Source organism: Corvus kubaryi, unplaced genomic scaffold (assembly GCF_017639235.1).
Source record: "Corvus kubaryi isolate FWS band 111438036 unplaced genomic scaffold, C.kubaryi_AGA036_p1.0 136, whole genome shotgun sequence".
In the NCBI taxonomy this organism is placed as follows: domain Eukaryota; kingdom Metazoa; phylum Chordata; class Aves; order Passeriformes; family Corvidae; genus Corvus; species Corvus kubaryi.
In genome coordinates this window covers 680,552-708,327 of record NW_024580670.1, presented here as the reverse complement: position 1 = coordinate 708,327, position 27,776 = coordinate 680,552, and the positions used below count along the sequence as shown (strand labels likewise).

General features: G+C 55.6%; 2 protein-coding genes across 2 annotated transcripts; one reads left to right on the top strand and one right to left on the bottom strand.

The window, feature by feature from the left end:
- Positions 1–15,198: 15,198 nt before the first annotated feature.
- On the top strand, positions 15,199–20,147 carry CAV3 (caveolin 3). Its single transcript, XM_042013190.1, has 2 exons — positions 15,199–15,363; positions 18,146–20,147. Exons 1-2 carry the CDS (start codon positions 15,250–15,252, stop codon positions 18,485–18,487), a joined length of 456 nt encoding a protein of 151 aa, XP_041869124.1. The 5' UTR covers positions 15,199–15,249; the 3' UTR covers positions 18,488–20,147.
- Positions 20,148–20,848: 701 nt separating this feature from the next.
- On the bottom strand, positions 20,849–27,429 carry OXTR (oxytocin receptor). The gene is made up of 2 exons (XM_042013182.1): positions 26,210–27,429; positions 20,849–22,383 (listed from the first exon to the last, which is right to left on the bottom strand). Exons 1-2 carry the CDS (start codon positions 27,138–27,140, stop codon positions 22,142–22,144), a joined length of 1,173 nt encoding a protein of 390 aa, XP_041869116.1. The 5' UTR covers positions 27,141–27,429; the 3' UTR covers positions 20,849–22,141.
- Between the last annotated feature and the right edge of the window lie 347 nt (positions 27,430–27,776).

The window sequence follows — 27,776 nt, the reverse complement described above, 5'->3', positions numbered from 1 at the left end:
AAACTCCTTGATGTTATTCAGCCCATGAAAGTGACCTTCATATTGCAGCAGATTTAAAAAATTCCATCTAGGCAAGAAAAGAGCACACAGATGAGCCAGAAAATGCCAGCCTGGCCACAACACCCGATCTGACAGCACAGGGAGAGACTCGGGGTGTCATCCACCTACTGATTTATTGGAGTTTTCTTCTGAGAGCATGGGCAGCAAAATTAATCGCTCCATTATTTCTTCCTATGAAAACAAAACCCCACATGCTTAATTGGAAATGTCACATCCCTCGTGCAGGAGAGGCTGTTCTTGAGCAGTAGGAGCACAGGTTCCCAAGGGATGGTGAGCAAGAAGCTCTGCAGGAACTTCCTAGTGAAAAGGAAATCAGTAAGATGGCTTCAGCATCTCAGTCATGTCCAGACCAAGCAGGAGCATCATCTTCAAGTAGTGGGGACAGTGTCTCAGGCCGTTTGAGAATTAGTTCACAGACAATGGGAATCTGGTCTGGGTTGGAAGGCATTAAGCCCACTGGGATCACTGGGCTTTGCAATGTGTAACACCTTCAGGTCACAGACCGGGCACAGCCCTGTGCCAGCCCTTTCCTCCCCTTCCACAAACACCGACTGCACCGGCCCGTGCACTGATACTTGGTGAGAGAGAGTTCGGTTCTGGAAACAGTTATTTTTAGCATATCACTTGGAAACACAGTTTAAGAATAGCTTTAAGAAGTACAACCGCACAAAAATAGTAGAGACTCGTCAGCGTGGCATCCGTGTGGCAGTGCCAGGGGCTCGCTGCTGCCGCTCTTGTTTTGCTGCAGACACTCTTGGAAAGCGCTTCTTTTCTATTTTTGTGCTCTGAAATGTGTGAACAGTTAAAAACTGACGAGAACGACGCTAAAGAGCTCGAAACCGTGAGTGTTTAGGAGTGTTCACACCCTTAAGTGCATGTGAATAGCGCGATACAAAGGAAAGCAAAGCTGTAAAAAAAGGACCTGTTGGATCCTGATAACAGTGTTGCCGAATTTTTCCCTTTCACTGGAAAAAGCCCCCAAAACCGCCCAATCCGACAGCAAAGGAAAATCTCGATTCTGTGGAATAGGATAATTTGTTATGCTTAACAGCATTAAACAGTGGGATTTGGGGATTAGCACAGGCGGTCAGAAGCTGCTGCGGCTGTCTGCGAGCAAAGCAAGAGCTGCTCCTGCTCAAACCGAGTGCCTGCCCCATCGTAACCAACAGGGGCAATTTCTCGTGTATCCTTTACCCAGGCAGTCGGGTCCCTCTGGCATTGCAGCCAGGAGCTGGATTTGGGCGAGCTCGGACCGCTCTCCCGCGGGTCACCCTGTGACAGGATGAACCTGTCCATTATGACACCCGACACCTGAAATCCATTCTGGTTTGGAATAAAAATACAGGATTTGTGATCAAATAGCTAAAATAAGACTCTGGGGTTTCCAGGTCGACATCGTTCCAGCCGTGCTGGCTGGGTGAGCATTCCAGTGTTTGCTGACCCCACGGCCATCAGAGCAGGCAGCTCTCCCAGGCAGGAGCCACACATAGCCAGCAGGACAAGGTGCTGTCACCCTCTCCCTGACCCTTCTGCCTCTGAGATGAGCCCTTTCCTTCACCAGATATCACCTCCCCACTGGCTCTAACACCCACCCCTGCGAACAGCTGAAAAACACCTTTTCATCTGAACACAGCACTAAAAACACACCTGACGTGACCATTCTGGATGCTTAAAACCCACACTGAGCTGACTACAGATGGACAGTTCAATAAAATAATATTTACAGATACAGGAGAAGCACTTTCAGCATGAAACTGGCTGATACTAGCCCTTATCAACACCTCAGCACCCCCTCACATGACAGACCTTCAGGCACGTCCTGGCACTCTGCTCCAGCCGTCAGCACTAAAATCTGCCCAGTGACATGGTTGTTTTATCTTTCCATCTCAGTGCATCCCCATCCCATCCAAAGGGACACGGGCCTGGCCACCAGCCTGTCCAGACCTGCAGGAGAGCCCAGCTGCACTCCTGACTTCTCTGAGGTGCCTTTACCATGCAATCACAGACTGGGAATAATTTCTCTCTAATGTCTAATCTAAATTTCTCCTCTTTCAGTTTGAACCCCTTACTTCTTGTCCTATCACACCACTTCCTGATGACTTATCCCAGGAGTACAAATAGTTGAGGTTTGGTCCTTTGGGTGGGTACAAATAATTTTTAATGGCACTTGCCCATATAAAATGCACAGTCCAGACTATTTCAAGCAGTAAAAGCAGCTCTTTGCCAAAACCAAGTGCTAATCCTTTATCTGGAGCCATTAAAATACAATTATTAGTCCAAGCAGAACAGCAGTGCTTCAAGCCAGGGCCAGAGTTATCTTTTGTTATCATTAAGCCACGAAGGAAAGAAGCAATAAGCATAAAAGTGCACCAATAACTGCTTGTTCTAATGAGTAAAAATAACTCTGGCAGAACAGGCACATGTAGCAGAAACTTTCCCCAGAAATACAGAGCTGCAAATAACAGTGCAGTGAGTTTAAAACAAATGTGTGCTCTGGCATTTGCAGCTGGAATATCAGGATATTGCCAAGCTCTGGTGCCACAGAGAGTCAGGTGTTGGTGTGAGAGAGGGGTTCAGCAGGAGAAACCCCAGGAGACACTCCCAAAGCACAAACTGCCCCTGGTGTGCCAGGAGCAGCACGAGTGGCACCCGGCAGGGCAGGTAAGAGATAAGGGGATCCCTGCCAGGGCTCCTGCAGCCCTGAGGGACCCACCCGAGGGGGCACAGGAGCCCAGCAGGACACTCTGCCCTGGGCAGCTCTGATCCCACACACAGCCAGATGCACTTTTCCCAAAGGATAAATTCTTGCCTATTAAAGTCTCTCCTGATGAATCTCACGTTCTCCATCACTGGAGATGGAGCAGCCACTGCTCGGGGTCAGTGCCTGGGGCTGGACACCCCCTGCCAGCGCTGGAACTTGTGTTGGCTCCTACGATTTCAGATCCATAAAACTTCTTTACATCTTGCCGCAGGGAGAGGGGACAAAAGGAGATATTTACAAACAGTGTCTGCAGGATATTTGGGCTCTGAAAGGATCATCCCCACCCGAGTCAGGCACGTGCTCTCCTCCGCTTCAGCACAAACACCTGCAGAAGGGACAGCAGCCTGGAGCTCTTGCAGTGCCGGGAATTGCTTTCTCCCCTTTTACTGACTGCACACGCACACATCCAGCCCTCTGTCCTAAGGGGCAGGTGCAGCGCATTCCCTGGGGCCACTGTCAGCTTTGCACCGTTCCATCCCCTCCTGCTGAGCCCAAAGCTCCCTGGGCAGGCAGAAGGCTCCGCTGCCTGCTCTTGGGAAAAACCACCCGTGCCAGGCCAGAGGAAACCACAGCAAACTTCGGCTGCTTCCTTTAGGGGACAAATCCACCAGATCCAACTTTCCCCGAGGAAAACGGGAGCCAGGCAAAGGAGGAGGCTGCTCTCGGGGCCGAGGTGGTGGTTCAGGAGGAGGAGGAGGAGGAGGATGCTCTTTGTCGGGCAGCCCTCACTAGATGGTGCTGTGAGACAGCAGAGCAGCACCGGCAGCATCTCCCTCCGCTGCCTATTTCAGTAGCGCCACAATCCCGCGCGTCCTGCTCCTGCAGTCCTCCGTACTCTATTGATCCAAATCCAAATTCCAGATAAATAATTCCAGTTTGATAAAACATTCAAGGCTGGCATATTGATTGCGACATCTATTTTTCACTCAAAGCTCCTAGGAGCAAATCTCCAGTCACCTCTATGAATCATTCCTTTCACCTCCTTTAAAGATTCTATAAAAAAGCTTTTTAAAAATACAGACAGTTTCACAGGAGAAAGTTTAAACTCCCAGCCCTTACTCTGCACACGTGAAAAGAGATTTTCTAGACTCCAGCTCCAGCCACCACTGCATTTACACTGTCTAAAACAAAGCCAGAAGTGCTTACATCTGTCTTTACTCCACCTCTGTGTTCTACACCAAGTAGAAAATGCCCGATCATTTGTTTAAGGAGGGATACAACACTGCAGGAAGCACCGGTCCTTTGGGATATTAAGTTCATTCAGGACATTTTAAAGGAAGAGGAGCCGTATCCACGTAACGGCCACAAGGAAGGTGAAATTGCTCCAGACCCTGAGCATTTGTGGTGCCACAGCCCAGCTCCAAAAGGTGCCAAGCATCATCCCTTCTCCCTCCTCTGGTCAGGATTTGAGGGCTCAGAGCTCTGGAAATCACACCAGCAATGCAGATTGACAAAAAAAGTGGCATTTGGCCCCAAGCCCCTCCAATATTTGCTTTTACTATAAAAGGAGCCTTGGCCTGTTGATGGACACAGACTCAATTTGGTTCCATGGAGACTGGGAAAGCTGAGGGTTGTGTTTTCAAACACCCTGTTCTGCTTTTGACAGCTCAAATTCCTTTTAAGCCTCACCTCAGGCCCCACGAGCTGTCCCATCTCCAGACCTGAGCGATGCTATTTTAGGCACTGAGCAGTCTCAGTGACAGCCACTACTCATCCCAGCAGCCACATCCCAGGAGCACCTGGAAGAGCCCAGCAGTAACCCCAGCTCTCTGGTCTTCTGCACATCCCAAGACATTCTTCCTGAGGGAATAAAGCCATATTGTGGCAACCCAGGCCTGGAGAGGAAACCCGAGGTCCTGTTGAGCTGTGGATGCCCCATCCCTGGAAGTGCTCAGGACTGGGTGGGATTTTGAGCAATGTGTTCCACTGGAAGGTGTCCCTGCCCATGGCAGGGCATTGGAACTTGATGATCCTTAGGGTCTCTTCCAACCCAAACCATTCTGTGATTTCCATCACCTTCTCATGCTGTGAGCATACCACTAACCCCAGAGGCCCAGGTGAGCACCTTTAACCTCCTCCTCTCCTGGATTTTCCAAGGTAAATTCTTTGCCATAAGTTTCTGCAGGCAAAACCCAGCAGAACAAACCAGGACCTATTGCAGCAGCTGCCAGCTCCACCTTCAGCAGGTGTTGGGCTCAAAGGCTCAGAGGGTCACTGCTGTTTTCATTTTACAGCTATTTAACAGACAGCAAACAATGGCAATACGGTCTCCAAAGCAAGGGCAGTAAGAGGTTGAATCCAAAGCAGCACAGAGCAGCCTGGGAGCTCTGCCTTGGCTCCAGCTGCTGGAACTGCAGACTGGAGCCAAACCGCAAAACATGTAAGGTGGATTCCCAAAGCAGAGACCTGAAACTGCCCAGAGCTCCAGGGCTGAGACCTTCCCCAGCAGCAGGGTGGTCACAAATAGCCTTGTTTTAGTCAAAGAGATGGGATGGCAGGGTGGAAGCACACAGAGTAAAAACGCAGGGAGCAAAGGACTCTCAGCAGACACCTGGCCCTGGGGCACAGCCCCCCCTCAAGCTGCCCATGAGCTACAGCAAACCTGGAACTCCTAACAGATGTGCAAACAAAGCCATCCCTTCTCCCTGCATGCATCCTCAAAGCACTCACACACTATCACTGGGGAAAATTGAGTGGAAAATGTCAGTCTGGGGTTTTTGATTGCTCAGGTTCAGCAGGGGAAGGGCATTTGCAGCCAAGAACGTGGCAAACCAGGCACGAGCACACAAAATATTCACGTGTATTTATATTTCTCTGGGAAAAGAATGTTGGAAAATGTTGCCCTTCTGCTTATAACCACCATGTCCCGAGGACAAATAATTTTGGCTTTTTCCAGGAAAGAGCTCCAAATCAACAATCACAGTAGGGCTTCAGGCTACTCCTCCTCACCGGGGACAGGGTTGGTTGAACATACGTTCCCCCCTGCTGGCACTTCCTCAGGAGGGGCAGGTCAGGGAGGATGTGACCCTGCACACCCCTGGGTCCCTCAGCTCTCCACCTGCACTGCTGAGATGAACTGTTGAACCCCAGCTCACGGAGCTGGCTTTTACCAGAGCAGGGGCACATCAGCATCTCCCCCCAGGACAGGTGAGCCCAGGCACAGAGCCCAGCTCAGCCTCCAGGCTCTCCCCTGCTCCCTCACTCCACTCTTTGCTTTTTTTCAGGGAGGTGCAGTTTGCCCTCTCCATATCTAAGCAGTAGGGCTTAAACGATGGAAGAGGTCAGTCTTCAAAGTGATGAAGCTTTCTTGCCAAATGCTTTTTCTCAGTATAAAACCAGGGGAAAGAATAACATTTGTTCAAGCACATGGCTCTTGCAGTGTCTATTTTTCTGGACTCTGGCACTGCTTGGCCTGAAGGCTGAGCAGGTTCTTCATGAAATACCAACGAGTCTTGGGCCATGACTTTAGAGAGCACCAGAAATAGTGTGTGGAAGGAGAAAAGCAGCATTGTTTTCCTTCCACGTATGGAATCCAGTTCCAGAGGGGGATTTACATACACAAACATAATCCTTTTGAATTCTGACATAGCTGGGATCTTGTTGACCTTCGTCTATTTTTTCCTCCCATCTATTATATCATTAACAATTAATTTTCTTACTCCTTTTTTGGCCATCTTTTTCCTCAACTTCAGTGTGGCTCAGCCACAATTTCTCCACCAGCCCCCACAGCCACTCCTTCCTCTCCCAGTGCAGTCGGGGCTATCAGGGCACACCCCAGGTCTCCAGCCCCAGAACCAGGTGGACACATCTCCATGTCCCTGCAGGCCACAGCTTGTCTTGGACATCCCCAAGAAGCCACAGCTCTTCTGCTGTGGGACGCACTCGGGTCCTGCTTAGGCCACCCCAAGCAGTGCGGTGAAGGCTCTTACACCACCCTTTGCCTTCCCTGGCACCTCACAGGGGGTCGGCCCTGTCGTGGCTCAGGCAGCGGTTTGGTGGCAATTTCCAGCTGCCCCAGTCCTCGGCAGGGCTGTGCTCCCGTGCTGGGCTGCTGCAGTGCCACCTCCACTTGTGCAGTGTTCCAACATGTGTGTCCATCCCACAATGTCCTTCAGATCTGAGATCAGTCTGCAGAGCTCCTCTGTGGTGCCTGAAGGCCATGTAGATCCAAGTCTGGACTGGACAGCCCAGAAATCTCCTGTCCATAGATACCTGCCCACAGGATGAGGCTCACCTTCCTCACGAGGTGTATCACTGCCACGACACAGACTGGCTTGGCAGTGCTGAAGGCAGAGGCCTTTCAAAAAGCTTTAATTTGTGCACCAAGACTGTCCAGCCACATCTGAGCTGCTGCCACACCGTGGCTGGAACAAGGGCCCACTGTCACAGCCCCTCCTGATTTATATGGCACAGTCAGGGGAAGTTATGAATATTAATTCCTTTAGTTCTGTCGTAAATAGTCCCAGTCGGCAACACCCATAAAAATACCAATAGTTCAGTGTTAACTCCTGGAAAGCCCCAGCACAGACCTGGAACAGGCTCACAGATCCCAGCATGGCCAAGCCCCACAGGGGTCACAGAGCAGCTTTACCCACAGCGGAAGGACCAGCACCTCACAAGGTTTGGCTCTTGGGTACTCAAAGGTAGACCAAAACCTGTTGTTTTTTCCAGCCCTCAACAGCTTGCCTTGCACTTAAAACATTTCTTCTCCTAGAGCACAGCTTGCCATACAGAGCAGTTCTATCCATCCCAGAGACCCCGGGAAGCTCTGAGCCAAAATTACACCTCAGGCACAGATGCGAGTCACGGAAGGAGCTGTGCCAGGCCTGGGCACAGACGCCCCGTGACCTGACCCCAGAGAGGCACCGATGCAAGGAGAGCACTCCCAGGAGAGCCGTGCCCAGACAGGCATCTCCCCTGGAAGCAGTGGGATGAGGGGGAAGCACAGTGGGGACGGGATTGTCACTGTCACTGCACCTAGGCAAGCTCCATGTGCACCCTCCTGTGCCTGACACCCTCTGCTGCAGGTGTTCATCGTAGGAACATGGACAGCCGGAGCCGAAATCCCCAAAGGCTGTCTTCAAGATAAAGGCAATGGAACAAAATAAAGAGTATTTATTCTAGTTCTCCCTTTTATCCTAAGCAGAGCAATCAATAATTTTATGCACTAAATAAATGTTTATTTTAAATGGAATTTCCCTTCTCCATCTAACGAGCCAATATGCACCTTCCACTACTCAGATCTTCTTAGACACTGCTGAAATCACCTGGTTCCTACAACATTACAAATGGGTTTGTGTGCCCTGTTTGCATTAAAACACCACAAATTAGGTATTGGGTACTGGCTATGCTCCAGTAGACATGAGAGCATCCACATTCCTACAGAGTTACAGTGCTTCCTCCACAGACTGGATTTATATCCACATCCAAACTAAATAAATCATGAACCACAGCCCCTAAACCAGCTCACTTATCACACCAAGTGTGAATAATGAAATGTCATAATATTTGCCCAAGACACGTGGTTTGTTTTGCTTTCAATAAATAAGGTCTAGAAGGGGAAAAACAAATAAAAGCAGAGGTAACATTTCCTCTTGGTGTTGGTCATTGTTGGGAGTGAGAATGGCCTCTGGGCTGCTGGAGCCAAGGCAGAAAGGGGGAAAGAGCCCAGCTTGACCCATAAGACACCACCCTCTGCTCAGCATCCCTGGGCTGGGGCAGCTCCCCAGGGAATGCTGCAAACCCAGGACAAGTCTTGGCCGGGGCAGCCAGGCACAGACCTGGCTCAGGGCAACTGGAGAGGCACCGCTCACACCAGCCAGCCAGGGGCCACAGTTCTGGGACAGCCCTGCAATGATGGGCGGGGACACGTCCTGAAGCAGCATCCCACTGCCTCTGACAGCCCAGGGGAAGAGGAAACTGCCAGTGGGGTTTGGGCAGCCTGCTGGGGCTTCTATTCTTCACCAGAGCAGTTTTTCCAGTCGCACATCATCACATGCACTGCTACATGAGACTTTCCTCTGATGGAGAGGGAGACAGGAAGCTCTTTTCATGTTGCTATATTTGCCCTCTCCAGCCCTGGTTCCAGCAGCTGTCATCATGCTAAGCTGGGATATTAGGCGCTCACAAACTTGTCAGCTTTTGCTTCTGGCTCAAAGTAACCCCCCCTGCCACGTTAGGGCTAATGCTGTCCTCAGGGACCCCCGAGCCCAGCCAGCCCACCCATCAGTGCCACAGAAACACAGCCTGGCCATCTGCCTTAGCTCCACAGTTGCCACTTTGGAAAGGGAAGGTATTCAGCAGCCACACTGGAGCCTGAGTCCAGCCCAGTATTCAGCTTCTAGACAGGCACTGCCAGAGAGAAGAGAACCACAATAGGTCAGAACAAGAGCAGGATGGGGAAGAGCAGCTGAAACCTCCACATGTAAAGCTCACAGTGCTAGAAATAGCATCTAGATTCTGTGCTGAGTTCTTATGAGACTCATCCTGCTCCAGGGCTTGAAAGGATTTTATTTGCAGGCATTAGGAGCCTGCTGGCTGTGCCACAGCCAAGTAATGTCAAACCCCTCTGCACGTTTCAGCCACAGGGCAGCCCCCACCGGGGCAGCACCCACCGGGGCAGCCCCTTCCCCTCCTCCTGAGCACTCAGGCACCGCTGCCTCACACACCTCTCACCCAGGGCTGGCTCACACAAAGCCCAGCTCTGCTTTCACAGAGAAATTGGACACTGCCATGGGGGAATCTGGTCCTGAAGAGGAGATTTGGAGCTGGGGTTAGACCAGGCCAGGAGAGCAGCCAGCCCCACCCTGAGGGTGCTCATCACAGAGCACACACAGACATGCTCACTCTCTTCTTACCTTAAACCTGTGCTACAAAGCCCCTATTTGGGCTCATTTTCTTGCCAGTGAGACAGTTTGAACCACCTGGTTTCCCACTGCATTCACTGTAGCTGGCTAAGAACCCTTCCCTGAGCCATGACTGGGTTCCTGCCTGCTGGCAGTGCCCCTGGTGCCTGGCTGCTCATCCTCCATGCTGAACAGGAAAGCATCACTCTCCTGCTGCCTGCTCTGGATTCCAGAGAGAAACACCACCGGGACAAATGACAGCCCAAGGCAGGTTGGGACCCCTGCTCTAACCAGCAGCACAACTGGTTAACTCTGATTATCTCAGAATACCCCACTGGTTATGTCACAAGTGATAAATCAAGACAAGACTGTCTCTTGATAAGGAAAAGCCAAGTGAGGCTATTTTAAAATGAAAATCCGAAGGAATTCAGAGTGCTGGTGTGAGAGAGAAGAGCTGAGATTAGGAGGCGACATAAACATGAGCTGAAAGAGGCCACTCCAGAGCTGTCCTGTGCCTTCAGCAGGGGAGCAGCAACATCCCGTGAGTTACCCAGAGCAGTTTTCAATCACAGCAGCCTTGGCACTATCCACAGCAGCGCTCTGAAGCCCCTGGCTTGGCTGGGGCTGGTGAGACCCCACTGCTGGACACACCTCCAGCCCTGCTCAGCCTCAGCACCATCAGCCAGGGTGCTCCTCCAGCACCAACACTCCTCCATCCCCCATACCCAGCAGGGACAGTCTCTGGTTCAATGTCTGAAACCCAGCTTTGTCCACAGCTGTAAGGACCTGCTGGAGAGGGAATGGGCTCAACCAGTGCCAGATGGGCTGCATAACAGGAGAAGCAGTGGCAGATGGGGCCTGAGACACCCAGAGCACTGGAGTCATTAAACAGCACTTGGGTGTCTTAATGGGGTTTCATCTCCTCCCAGCTCACCCTGAGGGACCCACAGTCCAGACCCAAGGGTGCTGACAGCAGCTGATGCACCCCTGGCATCCCTATGACTCAGAAGAAAGATGTCCAGAGCAAAAAGAAGCTCATAGCTCAAATTAAGGAAAAGGAAGAACTGTTGATCACAGACCATGGGATGAAATGCAGCCTCACGTGGTGTCACAGCTGAGCTCTTCCAGCCTGATCTACACTGAGGGGCTCCATGGCAAATGAAGAACTCATTAAAAAGGAAAGAACTTACAGAGAACAAATAAAGAAGTATTTCCACAAGGACAGCCCAGACTGCTCCATGTGGCCCCACACTTGCCCCCCTTGGGCTCACGACTGCAGAGAGGCAGCACCCACCAGCCCCCAGCAGAGCACCCACAGCATCCCACCAGGACCCCCAGCTCCTCTCCCAGCACTTACAGCAGAGACCAGGATGCAGAGGGATTGGTGGTTGTGTATCACAGGGACATGAATCTGATATTCATAGACTTTCTCTCTCTTTTAAAGGGCAAGACTCCTGGTATAGAAACAAACTAAGACAACAACTTGAATGATAAATTACTGTTCTTCTGTACTTCCTCTCTGAAATTTAATTTTAATTGATATTAAACATGACAGAGCTTCTGCTCAAATTTGTATTTGCCAGCCACAATTTCCGCTGCCTCTGCAGAGGTAACACCAGCACATACCTGCCCTGAGCATCCTCTGTCGTTGGTCCTGGAGGACTGAGGGGTCACTGAAGCATAAGAGCCCCATGCAGGAGACAGGACACCAATGCCCAAGGCAGGACTTTCACCCAAGGGCTCTGACACAAACAGCTCCAGTAAGACTGGAGTCCTCTGTGATGCTAACAGAGAGCAGAACCAGGCAGGAAAAGGGCAAAGTGCTGGCTAGGATTGAGGGGAGTCATGGCCTGAAATCCCTGTGAGAGAGGTGGGAGAACAGGAACAGAGGGGGGGAATTTGAGGGAGATGAAGAAGATCCATCCCACTCACTTGGAAGCACACAATCCTCAGGTGTTCTCAAGTTCACCAGCAAAATTGCATTAAACACCCTCAGCTGGGGCTTTTGCTCCTCCCCTGCATTTGATCCAACTTGTTTGCTGCAATAATAAATTATTTCTGAGCAAACCCCTCAGCAAAAGCCACAGAACTGGAGGCGCTGCCCAGCACAAACCTCCCATGACACGATGTCACCACCCACCTTCGTGCCAAGGCTCTCTAAAGCCAGCGCAGGACACAGGCACTGGGTTGCAGATCCATTGGCCAGGCTGGCAGATTTGTACCCAAAACAACAGCAATTGCTCCCCAGCACCACCAAGGCCAGCCGTGGGTTCTCCTGGCACTGAGGGCAGGCTGCAGCCTCTGACTGCACAGGGAGATACCCAAGGAACCCCAGGCAGGACCACCCCACACCACTGCAGCGAGAGGTAACAGATCGTTAAAACCAAGCTTTAGCCTATAGCAGGTTATCACAGGAGCTGAAAGATGCTCATGCAAAGAAGACAGGGAGGCAGATTTGTGCTGTTTTAAAATAAAAGATGAAAGGAGAGCTCTGCTCCCAGCACTGCAGGCAGAGCTGCTCCCTCACCCTCACTCCCATCCAGCAGCACATGGCACTCACCTGGAACACTCCCTCATTTGCTGCCCCTTCAGAAAAGCTGAACTGAGTGAAGGATTAAATCCCCCGAGGTCAGGATTTATGCACAGAGCCATTGCTCCTGCTTTGGCCTGAGACCTAATTCACCAGCATCGCTTCACCTGGCTGTCCTCTCTCCCCCACAGCACACCACATCCTCTCCCAGGACTCCATAGAAACACTCCCAATTTCTCCTTCTTTGCTATTCCTTCACTGCAATTCTGGTCTGTTCATTTTCACAGTAGCTTTGATCTGTGTGAGCTTTATTTCTGCTTTATTCTTCTCTGCTCAAGAGAAATAAATACATTTTGCTGACTGGGTCCAAGCAGCAGGTTACTTATCTGACTTCTAGAAGGCTTCCAGGTCCACAGTCCGAGTCCTACAACCTGCTCAGATCTTGACAGATCAAAAGCAATGCTCCCGCTGAGAGCATGTACAAGGCTGGTCACGGCAGGGGCAATGGTGACTGCTTGTTTCTGCAGAGGGAAATGTGTCACCCGGTGTCTTAACAAATGTTCTCACAATGAAAGGTTTGGATTTCAGTGAAAAAAACCTTCCATGGCATCCCTTTTGGGGCAGATCTGTCCAGCAGAGCACATGGGGGGACGGGAGCAGCACTGAGCAGGTGTCCCCTGCTCCTGCCTCCGTTGTGTATGTGACTCCACTTTTACACGGTGTCCCATTCACAGCCTGAAAGTACTCGGAAATACATTTATTTATAGCACCTACAGTGCAACAGAATATCCCCCTCCCTCTCCTTGCTGCTGGAGACATCGGCTACCTGCACGCTGCCCTGCGTGGGTGCGCATTCCCCTCCTCCCACGCCCGGCCCGCCGGAGCCGCCTGCCCGGTGGGGACAGCACGGAGCAGCCCGGCCCGGCCTAAAGACAGGGAGTGACTCATGCCCCCAGAAATGCCTCACGGAGGAGGGGCAGGGGTGAGTGCCCCGACACCCCTCCGCCGCCCTCCGCCCGGCCCGGGGCAGCCGGGGAGAGCCCCGGCCCTGGGGAGCGCAGGGCACCGGCACCCGCGGCCCCGGCAGAGCATCCAGGTGGGAGCGGCCCAGGAGAATCGGGGAGCAAATGCCCGAGGCCGCAGTCCCCAGCGGGCAGGGACAGCCCCGCAGAGCAGCTGCGCCTCCTAAATTGGGGGCTGGCTCCCGGCCAGGGCAGCCGCAGCTCTGAGCTCACACCAGAGCCGGCTCCTCGGCCCCGACGCCGGGAAACAGCTGATTTTGCTAAAACACCCTGCACAATTCGTGCTCAGCCACTGAGCAGCAGGGCTACAGAGCTCTGCTAGAGGATCCAGCTGTGACCAAGCAGGTCTGGCCTTGGAGCTGCTGCCCAAAATCTTGGGGTGTGGAAGGGTTTTACCTCCAACACCAGTCTGTGCTGTGTTAGGGACCTTCCAGCTTCTGTGGAGTAGCAGAGGGAGATGCAGGGATGTGAAATGGGTGCCATCAAAGAGTTTTCCAGTGTCCTTTTGCCCAGAAGAGGGACATTGATGGGCACTCCTCTCCAGAACAACCTGCCAGATTTACACTCACAGCCCCACGCTCATGACCCTTTCCAGAGTTTGTCCCCTCTCCACAGGTGCCCCGCATGCCTTTGCAGGATCCTGCGGGTTCACAGACTTTCACACCCCAGCGCTGCCCTTTCTCTCCCTGCAGAGGGAGTCAAGGAGGTCTCTGACAAGCTGCATTCACTTCAGTTTCAGCCGTGGATGTGTCACACCCAGGGCATCACCACATCAGCTTCCACCGGAGCTGAAATCCCGAGGAAAAAACAAAAGTCTCCAGACTGAGGCACCAACCTGACTCCAGAAAAAATAGTGAAAAAAAGGAGTTGGAGGAGGCTGGCAGCCTTAGACCCACAGTCAGGCTCAGCCAGACCTTTGCCATCACAAGTTTTCAGGAAACATGAACATGTCCAAGACCTGCAACACCTCAGCCCAATGAAGGAACTCAATCCCATTTCTGCTCTGTATTCTATCAGCCCCAAGGGCTGAAAGCTCCAGGCACGGAGCCACGAGGGTTTGATAAAAGCAGCACTGTCCAGGCACTGATGTTTTTGGAAGGCAGCAGAGCCTTTTGCCTTAAAATACCTCCCCTGCCATGCCAGGCGTGCTCATGGGCTCCACGGTGGCCCTTCCACGTTCAGCACTTGTGTGGGCACCTCCAGCCTGCTCAGGGAGCTGCCCATCCCTCCCTCTCCACCCATCCTGGGGGGGACACATAGCCTTCTCTCTCTACCCCTATTTTTTGAAGTGCTTTTTTCACAAAACCTTTACTTTTGAACAAATCTTCAGATCATGAAAGCCAAGAGCTCACAGGAGACATTGAGGAGGATTAGCAAAATACAGCCTAAGTTAAATCTTCATTAATGTACTAAGTATCCCTGGAAGAGAAATTCCAGCCACTCTGGTTCTGTGGGTTGGTCTTAGATTTCCTCAAGTTTCTGTGGATGAAAAAGCTGGAACCTAAGGAATCCAGGCTGGCACCACAAGCCTTCTCCTGGGCTCTGAAGGGACCCTGAGGAGCGCTGGCCATCCCAGGACAATGTGGATTCTCTGGGTGATATTTATAGACATGGTTCCTGTCTCCCCAATCACTCAGATTCATAAACACCAATTTCTTTCAGGCTTTTGAGGAATTTTGCCCCAATTTGGGCATTGTTTCCCCCACACAAGGGTAAAATCCCCCCAGCACAAGTGGGGTGGGGGGGGCAGCACACCCACCCCACGCCACCCCTGCCCTGGCTCAAAGGCCACCAGCCACCCACACACATGCCATGCCCCTGAGGTGACAGCACAGGGGCTGGCCCCAGAAAAGCCCCTTTAAGGGACACTTCAGGGTGGCCTCGGCAGTCAGGACATTAATTTTAGCCTGGAGCAGTGCCAGGAGAGCAGGGCAGCTGCTGCAGGCGGGGCCAGTGCCTCCCCCTTGCCCTCCCCGGGTCCCCCCAGCACAGCCACAGTCCCCGCTCCACTCCGGGGCCGGCAGAGCAGCCATGGCAGAGGAGCACAGCGAGCTGGAGGAGAGGATCATCATCAAGGACCAGCACACCAAGGAGATCGACCTGGTCAACAGAGACCCCAAGCACATCAACGAGGACGTCGTGAAGGTAGGGCTGTCCCACACTGCGCTGTAGAAGTGCCACTGGAACCAGGATTTGGTGTCAGACCTTGGTCTGTGTTTGGCTCGACTCAGCCGGTGCTGTTGATCTTTGTCCATGTGCCCCAAGAGGTGCCATCTCCAGGGCTGTGGGGAGGTGACAGCCCTGCTGGCTGGGCACTCAGACACTGGTGGGGTGGCATGCCTGGCTCCAGTTAATGCCATATTTCCCATTCCTTGAATGGGCTCTCCAGTTTCATAACGGCTTGAAAATTTATGGAGATGCCTTCCGTTGTACCAGCAAGTGGGCAGCCAAAAATAACACAGAGATTAAATATCACTGATTTAAAGGGATATTGGGGAAAGGCTGCTGGCCTTCAAGACACAACAGCCTCCATACCGGATTGTTTGATGTACATTGTCATATTTGTGGAAGACTGTTCCCCCAGGGCAGCCCAGAGGTGCAGCAGCTCCCAGCTCCCTCCCTGTTTCTGACCAAGAGGAATTCCCATTCTAACTCCGGGGCTTCCTCTAGACTCCCTTAGAATTGCAAACAAAATTTGTCTCTGTTAGCCAGAGGTAATTCCAGCCCAAAGGGGAACCACAGGAGGTGGAAGGGTTTTGCTAAAACTGTGTTTGTCACACCAGAAGGGACAGCGTGCACAGCACTGCTCACACAGGCTCTGCAAAGGGCCGTGACCTTGGCAGCACTTGGATTTGGGCATTAAAACATCATTACAGCTACAACCAAATGGCCAAATTAAACTCCCTTGGCTGAGCTGTGACAGTATCGCTGGGCTCCTTTCTGGCATGGTGAGACCTGTCTGCCCAACACCTCGGCATCCCAAGCACATTCCCAGCACCATGTCCAGCATCTGTGCCACTCCCTGCCAGTGCATCCCACAGCCTTGGCCTGAGGCTTGGACAGGTGCCAGGCCAGGGGAGCAGCCCTCTGCCATGGCAGCAGGGACCAGGAGAGCCCTCAGCCCACTCACCCCAGGGCCAGGCAGCGCTTTGGGGCACACACCTGCTCCCCAGCTTGGGAATGCCACCAGCTCCCCAGCTGGAATGCCACCAGCTACTCCTGGAGGACAATGCCAGTGCTGTCCTAGCCACCCACAGGCCTCCCACCAGCCCCTTTTCCCCAGCACACCCCTGCCTTTTCCCACTCCAGAGTCGCCAAAGCCTGAAGAGACCTTCCAAGCTCCCCACTCCCACGGCCACGCTGCTGCTCCACCAGCACTGGAAGGCTTCAGAGCTCGGGCTCCTCAGCATTCCTCCACCCTAAAATAGCCCAGCCGATCGAGCTGGGGCCGGAGGGCAGAGCCAGCCCCGGGACAGAGCACAGCTCCCCCTCCTCCTCCCGGGGACAGCCAGAGGCACGCTCCAAAGCCCCGGGGCATCCAGGAGTGCTCTGGAACACGGGGAGCAGAGAGCCAGCCAGCAGGGGAGCAGGGAACGACAGTGCTGTATTTGATGAAGGGCTCACCTGGCCACGGATAAACATCCTGAGCATCACAAAGCAACAGCCAGAACTTGGGATCACGTTGCAGGGGTGGCACTGGCCACAGAGGCTTTGCAGAGCTTCACAAACCTCCTCCAAACACAGCAACAGAGCAGTGCACGGCTGCACTGGGTGACCTTAAGAGAGCTTTTCCAACCTAAATGGTCCCACGATTCTATAAAGGAGCAGTACCTGCACATGCTGGTCCCTGAGCCTCTCCAGGCATTGCCCAGGAGCCAGAATCAGTCTGAGTCTAAAGCTCCACTGCTCCTCCAGATCCACTCCCACTGTGATGGCAGCAAAACAAGCAAAGAGGCAGAGCCTCTGCTTTTATATCCTGCTGCTCCCTGCATTAATTGATCCCTGATGAGCTCATCAGGCAGTTGGGCAGTAACCTGGGCTAGTCCCCAGCACACCTGGACTTTCCAGGGGCTGCTGATGGAACCTCAGGACCAGCTCTCAGGGCTGCTGGCTCCTCACTCATGTCAATGCTTCTCCCAGCACCTCCTGCTCACTCCAGGAAATTAAAGATGACACAGGGTGATTTTGTGAGTCAAGTGCTTCCAAAAGCAGAATGGATATTGTAATTTAACATGAATGTACAGACACGTCAGCTGCCCAAGGGGAGGCCAGGCTGGATTTTAAGGCAAATAGCTCAGTTTATCTATTCCCTAGAAGTGAGTTACACCCAAGGGGATCTCTGCATGGAGTTTTGGGGAGTGTGTGCCACTCAGAGACACCCCCTGTGCCTGCACAAACAGCATAGGCACTGAGCACCTCATTCTACGGGTATAAATAAATAATCCATAAATCCAGAGGGCTGCTGGATCTTTATTAGCACAAACACCTTCCCACTGAGTGGGCAGCCACGTTCCTAAATGCTAAAAAAGAGCAGGAATGGGCTCTGGCCGCCTCTGCAGCCAACACTCCCACGCACAGCTCCTGTTCCAAGGGCTCCTGCCTGGCCCTCACACCTCACCCCAGATCAGGGGATGGGGTGGGCACTGTGACCCCCCGGTGCTGGAGTCTCAGCTGTGGGTTGAGCCCACCACTGTGCTGCCCGCAGGCTGTGGCCAGGCAGTGCTGGGAGCCCTGAGGATCTCCCATCTCCGCAGGGGCTTGTCCCTGCTGGGGGTGCAAGGATCCATGGATCCACCCCCAGCACAGTCCCCACTCTCCCCAGCCCCGTCCGTTTGGCATCTGCTCCCACCTTGTGCAGCCCCTTCTCCTTGCATTGGGGCCTTTGCTGACCCCCAACCTCCCCTATGTCCATCTGCTCTCCTCCCAGGTGGATTTTGAGGATGTGATAGCTGAGCCTGTGGGAACATACAGCTTCGACGGCGTCTGGAAAACCAGCTACACCACCTTCACCGTCAGCAAGTACTGGTGCTACCGGCTGCTCTCTGCCGTCCTGGGCATCCCCCTGGCCGTCGTCTGGGGCTTCCTCTTTGCCCTCATCTCCTTCTGCCACATCTGGGCAGTGGTGCCCTGCATCAAGAGCTACCTGATAGAGATCCAGTGTGTCAGCCGGATCTACTCCCTCTGCATCCACACCTTCTGTGACCCCCTCTTTGAGGCACTCTCCAAGATCTGCAGCAACATCCGAGTTGCTCTCCGGAAGGAGATTTAGGTCCTGACAGCTGCCCCAGCAGCCCTTGCACAACCCCCTCTATGCAGGCTCCCTGCCCTCGGGCAGGTGGACACTGCACACACGGACACCCCTGCCTGGCGAGGGACCTGCACATGGACACCCCTGATAAGGGAACTGGGCATCACAGCAGGACCCCACAGCAGAGCTGGCTCTCAGGGATGCTCTCTGCAGATGGAGGCAGGCCCCGAGGCTGCTCCTTACTCCATCCCAAAGCCAGAAGCCCATCATGGCTCAGGGAGCAGCCCAGACAGACCCTCTGCCCTCCAGGACCCCTGGGAGTTCCTGTGGGAGAGACGGCAGCACCTCCTGGACCACAGCCCTGGGCCACAGCCTGCAGGTGCAGGGCAAGCAGTGAGGCTGCAGAGCTGCTGCTGGCCACCAACTAAACCCTGCCTGCTCCTCCATCCCTTCAGGCTGGGAAGGCACTGACAGAAACTCCCTCACAGGAGTTGTTATTTGTGGCAAACAACTGCTGTTGTGGGAGCTTCTGCATTAAACTGCTGCACAAAACTTTTAGGGATAGAATAGCTAAACCAAACTTTTTTCATGTGTACTTGCATTTCAGCCAAGCTGTGAGAGCCAGACCAGGCCATGCATGACGTGTTGTGTCTGCTCTGAGAGTGTGAGCTGATCCTGGGCCACCGCCAGCTGCAAACCCGCTCGTGGCACTTTGATGCTCAGTTATGCACTTAATTGTGGAGCATCGCTCAGTGCCATGGGCAGGACACGGGGCAGGACAGCGCGGGTGGGACCCAGCCCTGTGCATGGCCCTGAGCGCTGGGGCTGCAGGAGGGCAGGGGGGACACAGAGCCTGGGGAACCTCGCTTGAGCTGGGCTCTAAGCAAAGCTTGGGTTCGTTCTGCAGGGACAATCCTCACTACACAATTGCTCAGTCGCTGCCGAGTTTGCTCCAGCCACAGCAGCGTGTGCATCCCACACGGGCAGCGCTGTCCCTCCACTGCGTCCTGGGATGGAGCGAGGAGGCTGCGGGAGGGGCAGGACCGCACCGACCCTCGGGCTCTGCCCGGCAGGGGGGACTCACACCCAGCCAGGCCCTCCCTTAGCATCCCGGGGTCGCCCTGATGGGTGGGGAGAGCAGAGGAAGAAGCCTCTGCCGGGACCCTGCTGCTCTGGCTCCAGGGAAAGAGGAGTGAGGGGCGAGAGGGCCGATTCAGAGCTATTTCCTCCCCTGTACTGTCAATTAATTTGCCGGTCCCTCTTCCACGGAGCTGCACTTTCACTTTGAGGCCCTTGAATACTCTTTTGGCTCCAGCCTTAAGTGCTTTGCTGAACCAGGGTCCAGGAGGTCTCGTTGTTCAGAGGCTGTTCTCAATTGTGTCCATGTGCGCCTTTCCCTTGGCTTCCAGCAAAGACTTGGAGCCAAAGGTTCCTCTAGTGCCATGCCAAGGACGAGAGGGAGCCAGGTTTTCTACTGGAGCTCTTCCAAGGGCTTGGGATTGCATACTGCTGTTACTCCATAGCAATGTGGTACCCAAGCTCCTGCAACATCAGGGCCCAAGAAGGATGGAGTGATTAAAAAGAAAAATATATTTAGGTATTTATAGGGGGAAAAAAGTCTCAAAAAACACTTCACCATGAGCATTTTTTGTGGGAATAAAAATAATTAAAATCAATTGTATAATGGGCTTATTACTACTTCTAATTTTTTTTTTGTTGTTGTTCTAGTAGTTCACTGCCTGAACCAAAAAAACCCTGAAATGCTGATGTCCCCACCACATTGCTCTCTGGGCTCCCAATACTTGGGGCACACCTGTCAGCACCTCTGTTTCACTTTTGACCCTCCTGAAAAGCCTTTTGGCAATGCATTCCCCTGGGACACTCCTGCTCTCCCTGTCCCTGCTCTGCCACAGCCTGGAACAGTGCAGGAGCTCAGCCGTGGCACCACTTGGCTGCAGCACCTCCAGGCATGGGGCATGGCCCTGCCTGAGCCCCAGACCACCACCAGAAACTGCAGCCAGGGCTGGAGGGCAATTCCCCGTGTCTCCCAAAGCTCCCTCTCTTCTCCAGGCATCCGTCCCAGTAACATCTATTGCCATGTTCTCTCCTCCCCGGCAGGTGGAGGATGCACCAGGCCCTCAGACTCTCGAGAAAAGGAGACCCCTCCTTCCTCGTTTTGTGCGGGAGTGAGTGACCCTCAAGGAGAAGGAGGTGAACGTGGGAGGAAGATGCTCTATAGTGTCCTGAGGATTTCAACCAGTCAGCAAATGTGCTGAGAGCTCACTTGGAGCTCCCACAAAAAAAAAAAAATCAAAGGAATGTCAGGGTAGGAAAGGTGCAAATAGACCTGGTGACAGTGAAAAAATAAAGGACACATTTAAATGTATTTTTCATGTTCATTCCCAACATGAAAGGCCAAATTACATCACCGTATGAGAGCCCCAGCTGTGCCCCCTCCAGTGCCCATGTCACAGGCAGCTCTGTGCCGCCGGGTGCGGATCCCAGCGCTGGGCAGCGCTACACCGGCAGCGGCACCGCGGTGAGCGCAGCTGGGTGTGTGCGGTGCTCCAGCCCTGCTGCCCACCGGCCCCCTTCGTTCGCTCAGCCCAGCGCTCCACCCACGCCTCCCTCCCACCTTCCACCAGACACAGTCAGAAAATTTTATTTACAGGTTTTGTCAGCAATTAAAATCCATGCCGTGAGCATGCCCTGTGCGCTAGAGAGCAAGCGAAAGGCACTGGAACCCTCACGGGAGCCTTCACGGGATCTGCGCTGACCCCAGAGCCAGGCCTGGTGTCGGGGATGTGACGGGACTGTCCCTGTCAGAGCCCACGGAGCCCAGCCCGGATCCCGCACACCCGCCCGTGTGGAAGCTGCTGAGCACGCTCGGCCAGGGCGTTCCTGCCCGGATCCCGGCTCCAGCCGTGCCCGCTCCAGGCTCCTGCCGACCGTCTGCACGGCCTCGCTGGGGATGAGGTCCAGAGCTGGGGTGGGGACACTGGGGCGACAGCGCTGTGCCCTGCAAGGCTGGTCCCTGTTGCCCGCCAGGATGCCCTTCTCTGAGCCTAGGCAGGGGGAGCAGGGCTGGCACGGTGCAGGGCTGGCACGGTGCAGGGCTGGCACGGTGCAGGGCTGCGGGGCTGCGGGGCTGCGGGGCTGCGGGGATGCGGGGATGCGGGGATGCGGGGATGGGGCTGCCTCTGCTCCAATGGCTGCAAGTGAAGCGAGAGCGCCTGTGCTGAGAGCGCGGTGCCAGGAGCCGGCATCCTGCAGGACCGTGCTGCAGGTGCAGGTGGGACAGTGCCCAGCGCTGTGCCGGGGATGACACCCATCACCCTGTGCTGCAGCAGCCCCTTCCATCCCATGTGGTGCGTCACACCTGCCCCAGCAGCACCCGGTCGCTCGGGACAAGACCTGTCCCTCCTGGTGGCATCCCTAAGCCACTGATGTTAGCGTTTGGGGCTCAGGAGCGAGTTCCTGGTGTCTAATCCCAGCCTGAAACTTGGACACAGAATTCCTGCCCCACTCCCGTCTCAGTTAAATAAGGCCCTCTGTACATGCTGACAGGCATATATACACCTATTTACAGACCCCCTCCTTGTCCGGGCACAGCTTGCCACAGGGAAGCACTGGAGGCAGCACAGCAGAGGCACAACGTCCTGGCTGGTGATGGCCTCACGTCGTGGACGGCTGCATGAAGCTCCTCTGGCTCGTGCTCCTGCAGCTGAGGACGAAGGAGGAGGAGTTGCTCTTCTTGCCCAGGTCACACGCTGGCCGCGACTTCAGGTAGCGCGTGGAGCAGCAGAGGAAGCGGCGCACGAGGTCGTGGAAGAGGTGCCCGGTGTAGAGCATGTAGATCCAGGGGTTGCAGCAGCTGTTGAGGCTGGCCAGGAGCATGGCAATGATGAACGGGGAGGCTGCGAGACAGAGGCACGGCAGTGTCAGGGCACGGCCACGCCGCGGTGACCTCTGCCGAGAGCCCCAGCCCTGGCGGCACCGCGGCACCTCCTCCCCGCCAGGGATGTGCCCCCCGCCCGCAGGAACACCATGGGCAATGAGAGCTGCTGCGGGGCGGGGGGCGAGCCTCCGTTCCAGCACCTTAGGTTTAGGTTTTTTCCCCGCATGAGCTGCATTTCCCTGCTCCTGCTGCCTGCCCGGCGTTACCCTGGAGTGCCTGGCCAGGAGGCAGAGCTGCCCCCAGCAGCACCTTCACAGTCAGCCTAGTCTAAGGTGCCCAAACCCGGGAAAGGGACCGCGGCCCTTGGAGTTGCCGTGGCAAAGAGCAGGACTGGGAGCAAGCAGAGTCGGTGGTCGATTTGAGGCAGACTCTCAGCTTCCAGCTCCTCGGGCTGTGGGACAGCCATAGTCCCCAGGCCACGGGGCGTCCCCTGCTCCTGGGCTGTCCCCACTGCCAGCCCAGCAGCCCAATGCTCTCCCAGCACCTTTCTCCAGTCATTTTTCTTTCCCTCAAATTAATTTTTCCCACACAGCGCTCTGCCAGGAAAGACAACAGCCATTCCCACACCGCAAATGAAGTCCGGGAGCCTGGCATCCCCCGGTGTTGGGGGGGATGGTGGCAGTGCAGTGCCAAGACATCGAGTCTCTGGCTGCTGCTCTCTGTCCCCAGAACAGAAAGTACCCACTGTCCCACCTGGGAGGTTGGATGACAACGGGATGGTGGGACGGGCATCTGCCGTGGCACCGAGACAAGGGGGGACATCCCCTCCATGAAGTGGCTGCTGGTGGAGATGGAGCCTTTATCCTGCTCCCTGTGTTCCAGCTCATCTCCTCAGCCCCTCTGCTGCCAGAGGACGCGCCAGCAGCGAGGATGAACATGGCTGGTTTGGCTGTTCTGGTCCCTTCGTGCCTCTGCAAAAATCCACTGGCAGTTTTTAAACCAGTGAAGAAGTGTGACTATAAATGTTAGCTTCCAAATTCACCTTCAGCCAATGGATGCGTAATTCCTGCTCTTGTGATGTCTGCTCCAACTACGTTTAATTTCAAGCATATGCTAAAAAATTATTCCATGGGGAATGGTTACAAATCCCAGGCACAAGACCTGAAATACATCACAGCGTTTCTATCCACTTAAAAACATCCAGCCAGGGCTGACTCAGCTCTTCCCTCTCTGCGGGAGGCAAATTGAATTTCAGGGAGCTTACCGCAGGGCAGGTCCGGAGGGTGGGCTGCTCCCCTCCCTGGCTGGAGCACCAGAGACCCCCGAGGGGTGCTGCAACCAGCAAGCTCTGTCCCTCAAGGATGTCCCCTCCCCGCGGCACTCCCCGCTCCTGGGGATGTCCGGAGCGGTGGGCAGGGGTGGAGGCTGTGCCCCAGCAGGGCTGTGGGGGCTCTGCTGCAAACACCCAGTACAGGAGCGGGATGGGATGAGGGGCTCCCCCATTCTCACACACTGACTGGGGCCATCGCTCACAGCCCACGTGTCAGGGCTCCTGCCCCAAGGTGAAGGGACCGATATAACATCATGGTGCTTCACAGCCCTGCTCGTGTCCTCACAGGCGCCTTGAGCCGACCGACTCCGAGCTCGGAACCCCGCATGTGCTCCCTGTGAAGTGCGGGCAGCAGGAGCCTCTTTCCAACCCGCGGGCAGTGCAGGGTCCCCGGTGCTCAAACCAGCACCTGGATCATAACCTGCAGCTCGGACCCACCTTACAGAGGCTTTGGGGTGTGTGGCCGCCTAGGGGGGGATGGATCTCTGCTGCCTGGCCGGGGAGGCAGCATCAGGCTGACAGCCCTGCCCTTCCGGGGCTGCCCCACGAGCCCGGCACTGCAGCTGGGCTGCGAGGAGCGAGGAGCTCACATTTGGGCACCTTCATGTGCCCCATCAGCCACGGGGAAGGGACACGGAGGGGCTGCAGGGCAGGGGCTGGCGGGGCTGGGGGAGTGGGGCCGTGCAGCTGCCTGGGACCGGCCCCGTCCTGCTGCCCACCCCGCTCTGCTCAGGGCAGGGCTGCAGCCTCTGCGCCGCCCTGGCCTCGGCTTATGGGCCTTGTTCTATGGAAGCGAGGAGAGCAAATGAAGTGAATCAGTGGGAACAGGGCGAGCCCTCCCTGGTTCTCCCCTCGCTAGCGAGGGAAGGAGGGCGCTGCCTTGTTCTCTTTACAGCCTCATCTTTCACCCTGCACATGCCGAGCGCATCCTGCTGAGGTGGGAGCCCAGCTCCGAGCGGTGTCAGGGTTTCACCCAGCACAGACCAAGCTCTGTGCATCGCTCTGCTCATGCCCGAGTTCTGCGGCTCGCTACGCTCCGGGATGTGGCACACGGGATCAGGGGCAGGGCCCCTGTTCAGCCCCCTCAGACTTCACCAGGGCTCAGTCAGGTACCGAGAGACCTGCCCTCACCAGGGACACTCTGTAAGACATCCTATGTGGAGAAAGCAACACACTTTCTAAGGAGGTGACTGCTCCCTCACCTGCCTTTGGGATCTGCTGATCACCCCCAGTGCAGCTCATTGGGGTGCAGTTGTGCCCCCATTGCTGCTGGCACCCAGGGACCCCTGCCCTCCCTCTCCTCTGCCCTTTCCGTGGCTATGCCCACACAGCTGTGAGGTGAGGAACAGCCACAGTCCCTTCCCAACACGGGGTACACCTCTCCTGCACCCCACCACGCTGCCTGGCCACAGTGTCCAAGCCTCAGTAACGGGAAGGGGTCCGGGATCAGGGCAAGGCTGTGGGAACGCTGCAAGCAAAGCCTGTGTCCTCTGCAGAGAAGTCTGGCTGTGCTGCTCCCCCCTCGTGCCTCTGGGCAGCCAGCAAGGAGGAGGAGAGCCTGGGAAGAAGGGCTGGGGTCTCCCAACACTTGTACCCACCCCCTGGCTTTTCCTCCCCATGCCATGAAAGCCTCCAGCAAGTGCCCTGGCAGAGCTCCCACCCTGTGCCGCAGCCACGGGCTGCCCGGAGACAGGAACATGGTGGGGACAGGAGTGAGGAGTGTGGAACGGCTCGGAGGGCTGGAGAGCCCCCTGATACCTTAAAGTGAAGAGGGGAGAAAAAAGAAAAAGGAAAAAGGGAAAAGGGAAAAGGAAAAAGGGAAAAGTACTGCAAGGCCGATGGCACCGTGTGAGAAAGAGAAAGGTTCCCCATGCAGCCAGAAGGATTGGGACAGACAAATCCTGTCTACCCCCGCTCCACCAAGGGTCAGCAAAGCAGCAGAGGTTTGGGTGCTGGGAAGGGAGGGGCAGCTCTCAAGACTGCAGGACTAAAACACAGCATGAGTGAGGGCTGCTGCTTCACCCCAGAGCCCATCTAGGAACTAGAAGTTTTGATCAGCCTAAATCAGGTGGAAAACCCCTGGAGCACAAGCCATATTCCACTTCTCCTGAAATAAATGGAGCAGAGAGAAGCAGGAGAGGCAAAGCACACCTGCCTGGCTCCGGCTCTGTCCAGCCCATGGGAACAGATGCATATGGGCTGCAGGACACGGGGTTTTCCACAGCTGTGTAGCTGGGATAGGGCTCGGGAAGGGCAGAGTGGCCAGGCTGAGCAGCCGTGCCCTGTGAGCTGCCCCTGAGCCACAGTGGCCCTGAATTTGCCAGGACTGTGGTAGCCGTTGACCTGGGAAAGCTGCGGCTCCGCTGCCTGTGGGGGGTTTATCCGTGTTCAGGACTTTCTCCCATCTCCCTCCCACCCGCCCAAAACCAGCTCGGAGCAGTTTCTGCCGTGGGTGTCCCCGGGGCACTGAGCGGAGCCGTCCAAGCACACCAGGGCGAGGGAGGGGAGGCTGTACCTTCCTGCGGCGCGTTGGTGTCCCACACTGACCACATCTGCACGAAGAAGAAGGGAGTCCAGCACACTATGAACGCCAGCACGATGATAAAGGTCATTTTGACTGTCCGGATCTTGGCTTTAGAGATGAGCCTGGTGCTGCTGACCCTGGCAAACACCATCCCTCTGCGGGAGCCTGAGCCCAGACCCACGCTGGGCCCGTGAGCCGTCTTCAGCTTCACGTTCTGCCAGATTTTGAAGCTGATTAAGCCGTAGCAGATGCTCAGCATCAACACAGGGATGATATAGACCATGAGGGTGATCCAGGTAACATAGGCTTTCGGTCCCCAGGGCTGGATGAAATCTGCCCAACAGTCATAAACCCCGTTCCCCACATCCCTTAGAGAAAATATGTGGATCTGAGGGATGCTGACCAGCAGGCACAGCAGCCAGGTGAGGAGGACAGAGACCCGGTCAGCTCTCCTGTGCAGGGACCTCAGTGGCTGACAGATGGCCAAGCACCGGTCCAGGGACATCAGCAGGAGCATGTAGGTGGAAGCGAACATTCCCACTACCTGCAAGTACTTGATCAAGCGGCAGAGGAAATCTGGCCCATAGAACCTGAAGGTGATGTCCCAAATGAGCTGGGGCAGCACCTGGAAGATGGCCACGACCAGGTCAGCGATGCTCAGGTGCTTCATGAAGAAGTACATGCGGGAGTGCTTGTGGCGGGTGGTGTGGATGGCCAGTAGCACGCACAGGTTGCCGGTCAGAGCGAGGAACAGGATGAGGCACAGGACTGTCACCTCCACCTTGGCCATGTCCTCGTTCCTCTTCAGGGGGTCGGCGGTGCTGTTCCTGCCGGCGCTCAGGTTCCCCAGCCGGAGGCTGCCGTTCCCCAGGGAGCTGTTGATGGTCCAGGTGCTGCTCCCCGCCAGGTACAGCTTCTCCATGGCCAGCGCCGGCCCGCATCGAGCCTGGGGCAGGGTGAGGGCAGAGAGCGGGCAGAGCCTCTACCGATGCGTTCCTGTGCGGTAGCCGGGTGTCCCCGCCGCTCTCTCTCCGTGTCTCCTCGATTCTCAATATTCCACCGCTCTCCGTGTCCCCCCGTGCTGTGTCCCCCGCCGGTCCCCTCCCGGCGCTTCCGTCCCCGCCGTGCCGCCCTCTCTGCCCTCCGGTCCCTGTCCCCGTGCCCCGGGTGGCGGCTCCCCGCGGCTGCTCCCTGTCCCCTCGCCGGTCACTCGGCGTCTCCGCCGGCTGCTGCCCCGCGACGAGCCCCGGCGCAGGGGCCGGGCGAGCGGCGGGGGCGGCGGGCAGAGGCGGGTCCCGGACCGGCCCCTCGGGGCCCGCCCGCGGCCGCTGGCCCCGCACCCGGACCCGCCTCAGCATCTTCCCCTCGCCCTCCCCGGAGCGCGGCCGTTCCCGCACCCGACCGGCGGCACCGGCTCCCCCGCAGCCCCTCTCCTCTCGGGCAGCCCCGGCTCCCCCGCAGCCCCTCTCCTCTCGGGCAGCCCCGGCTCCCCCGCAGCCCCTCGCCTCTCGGGCAGCCCCGGCTCCCCCGCAGCCCCTCGCCTCTCGGGCAGCCCCGG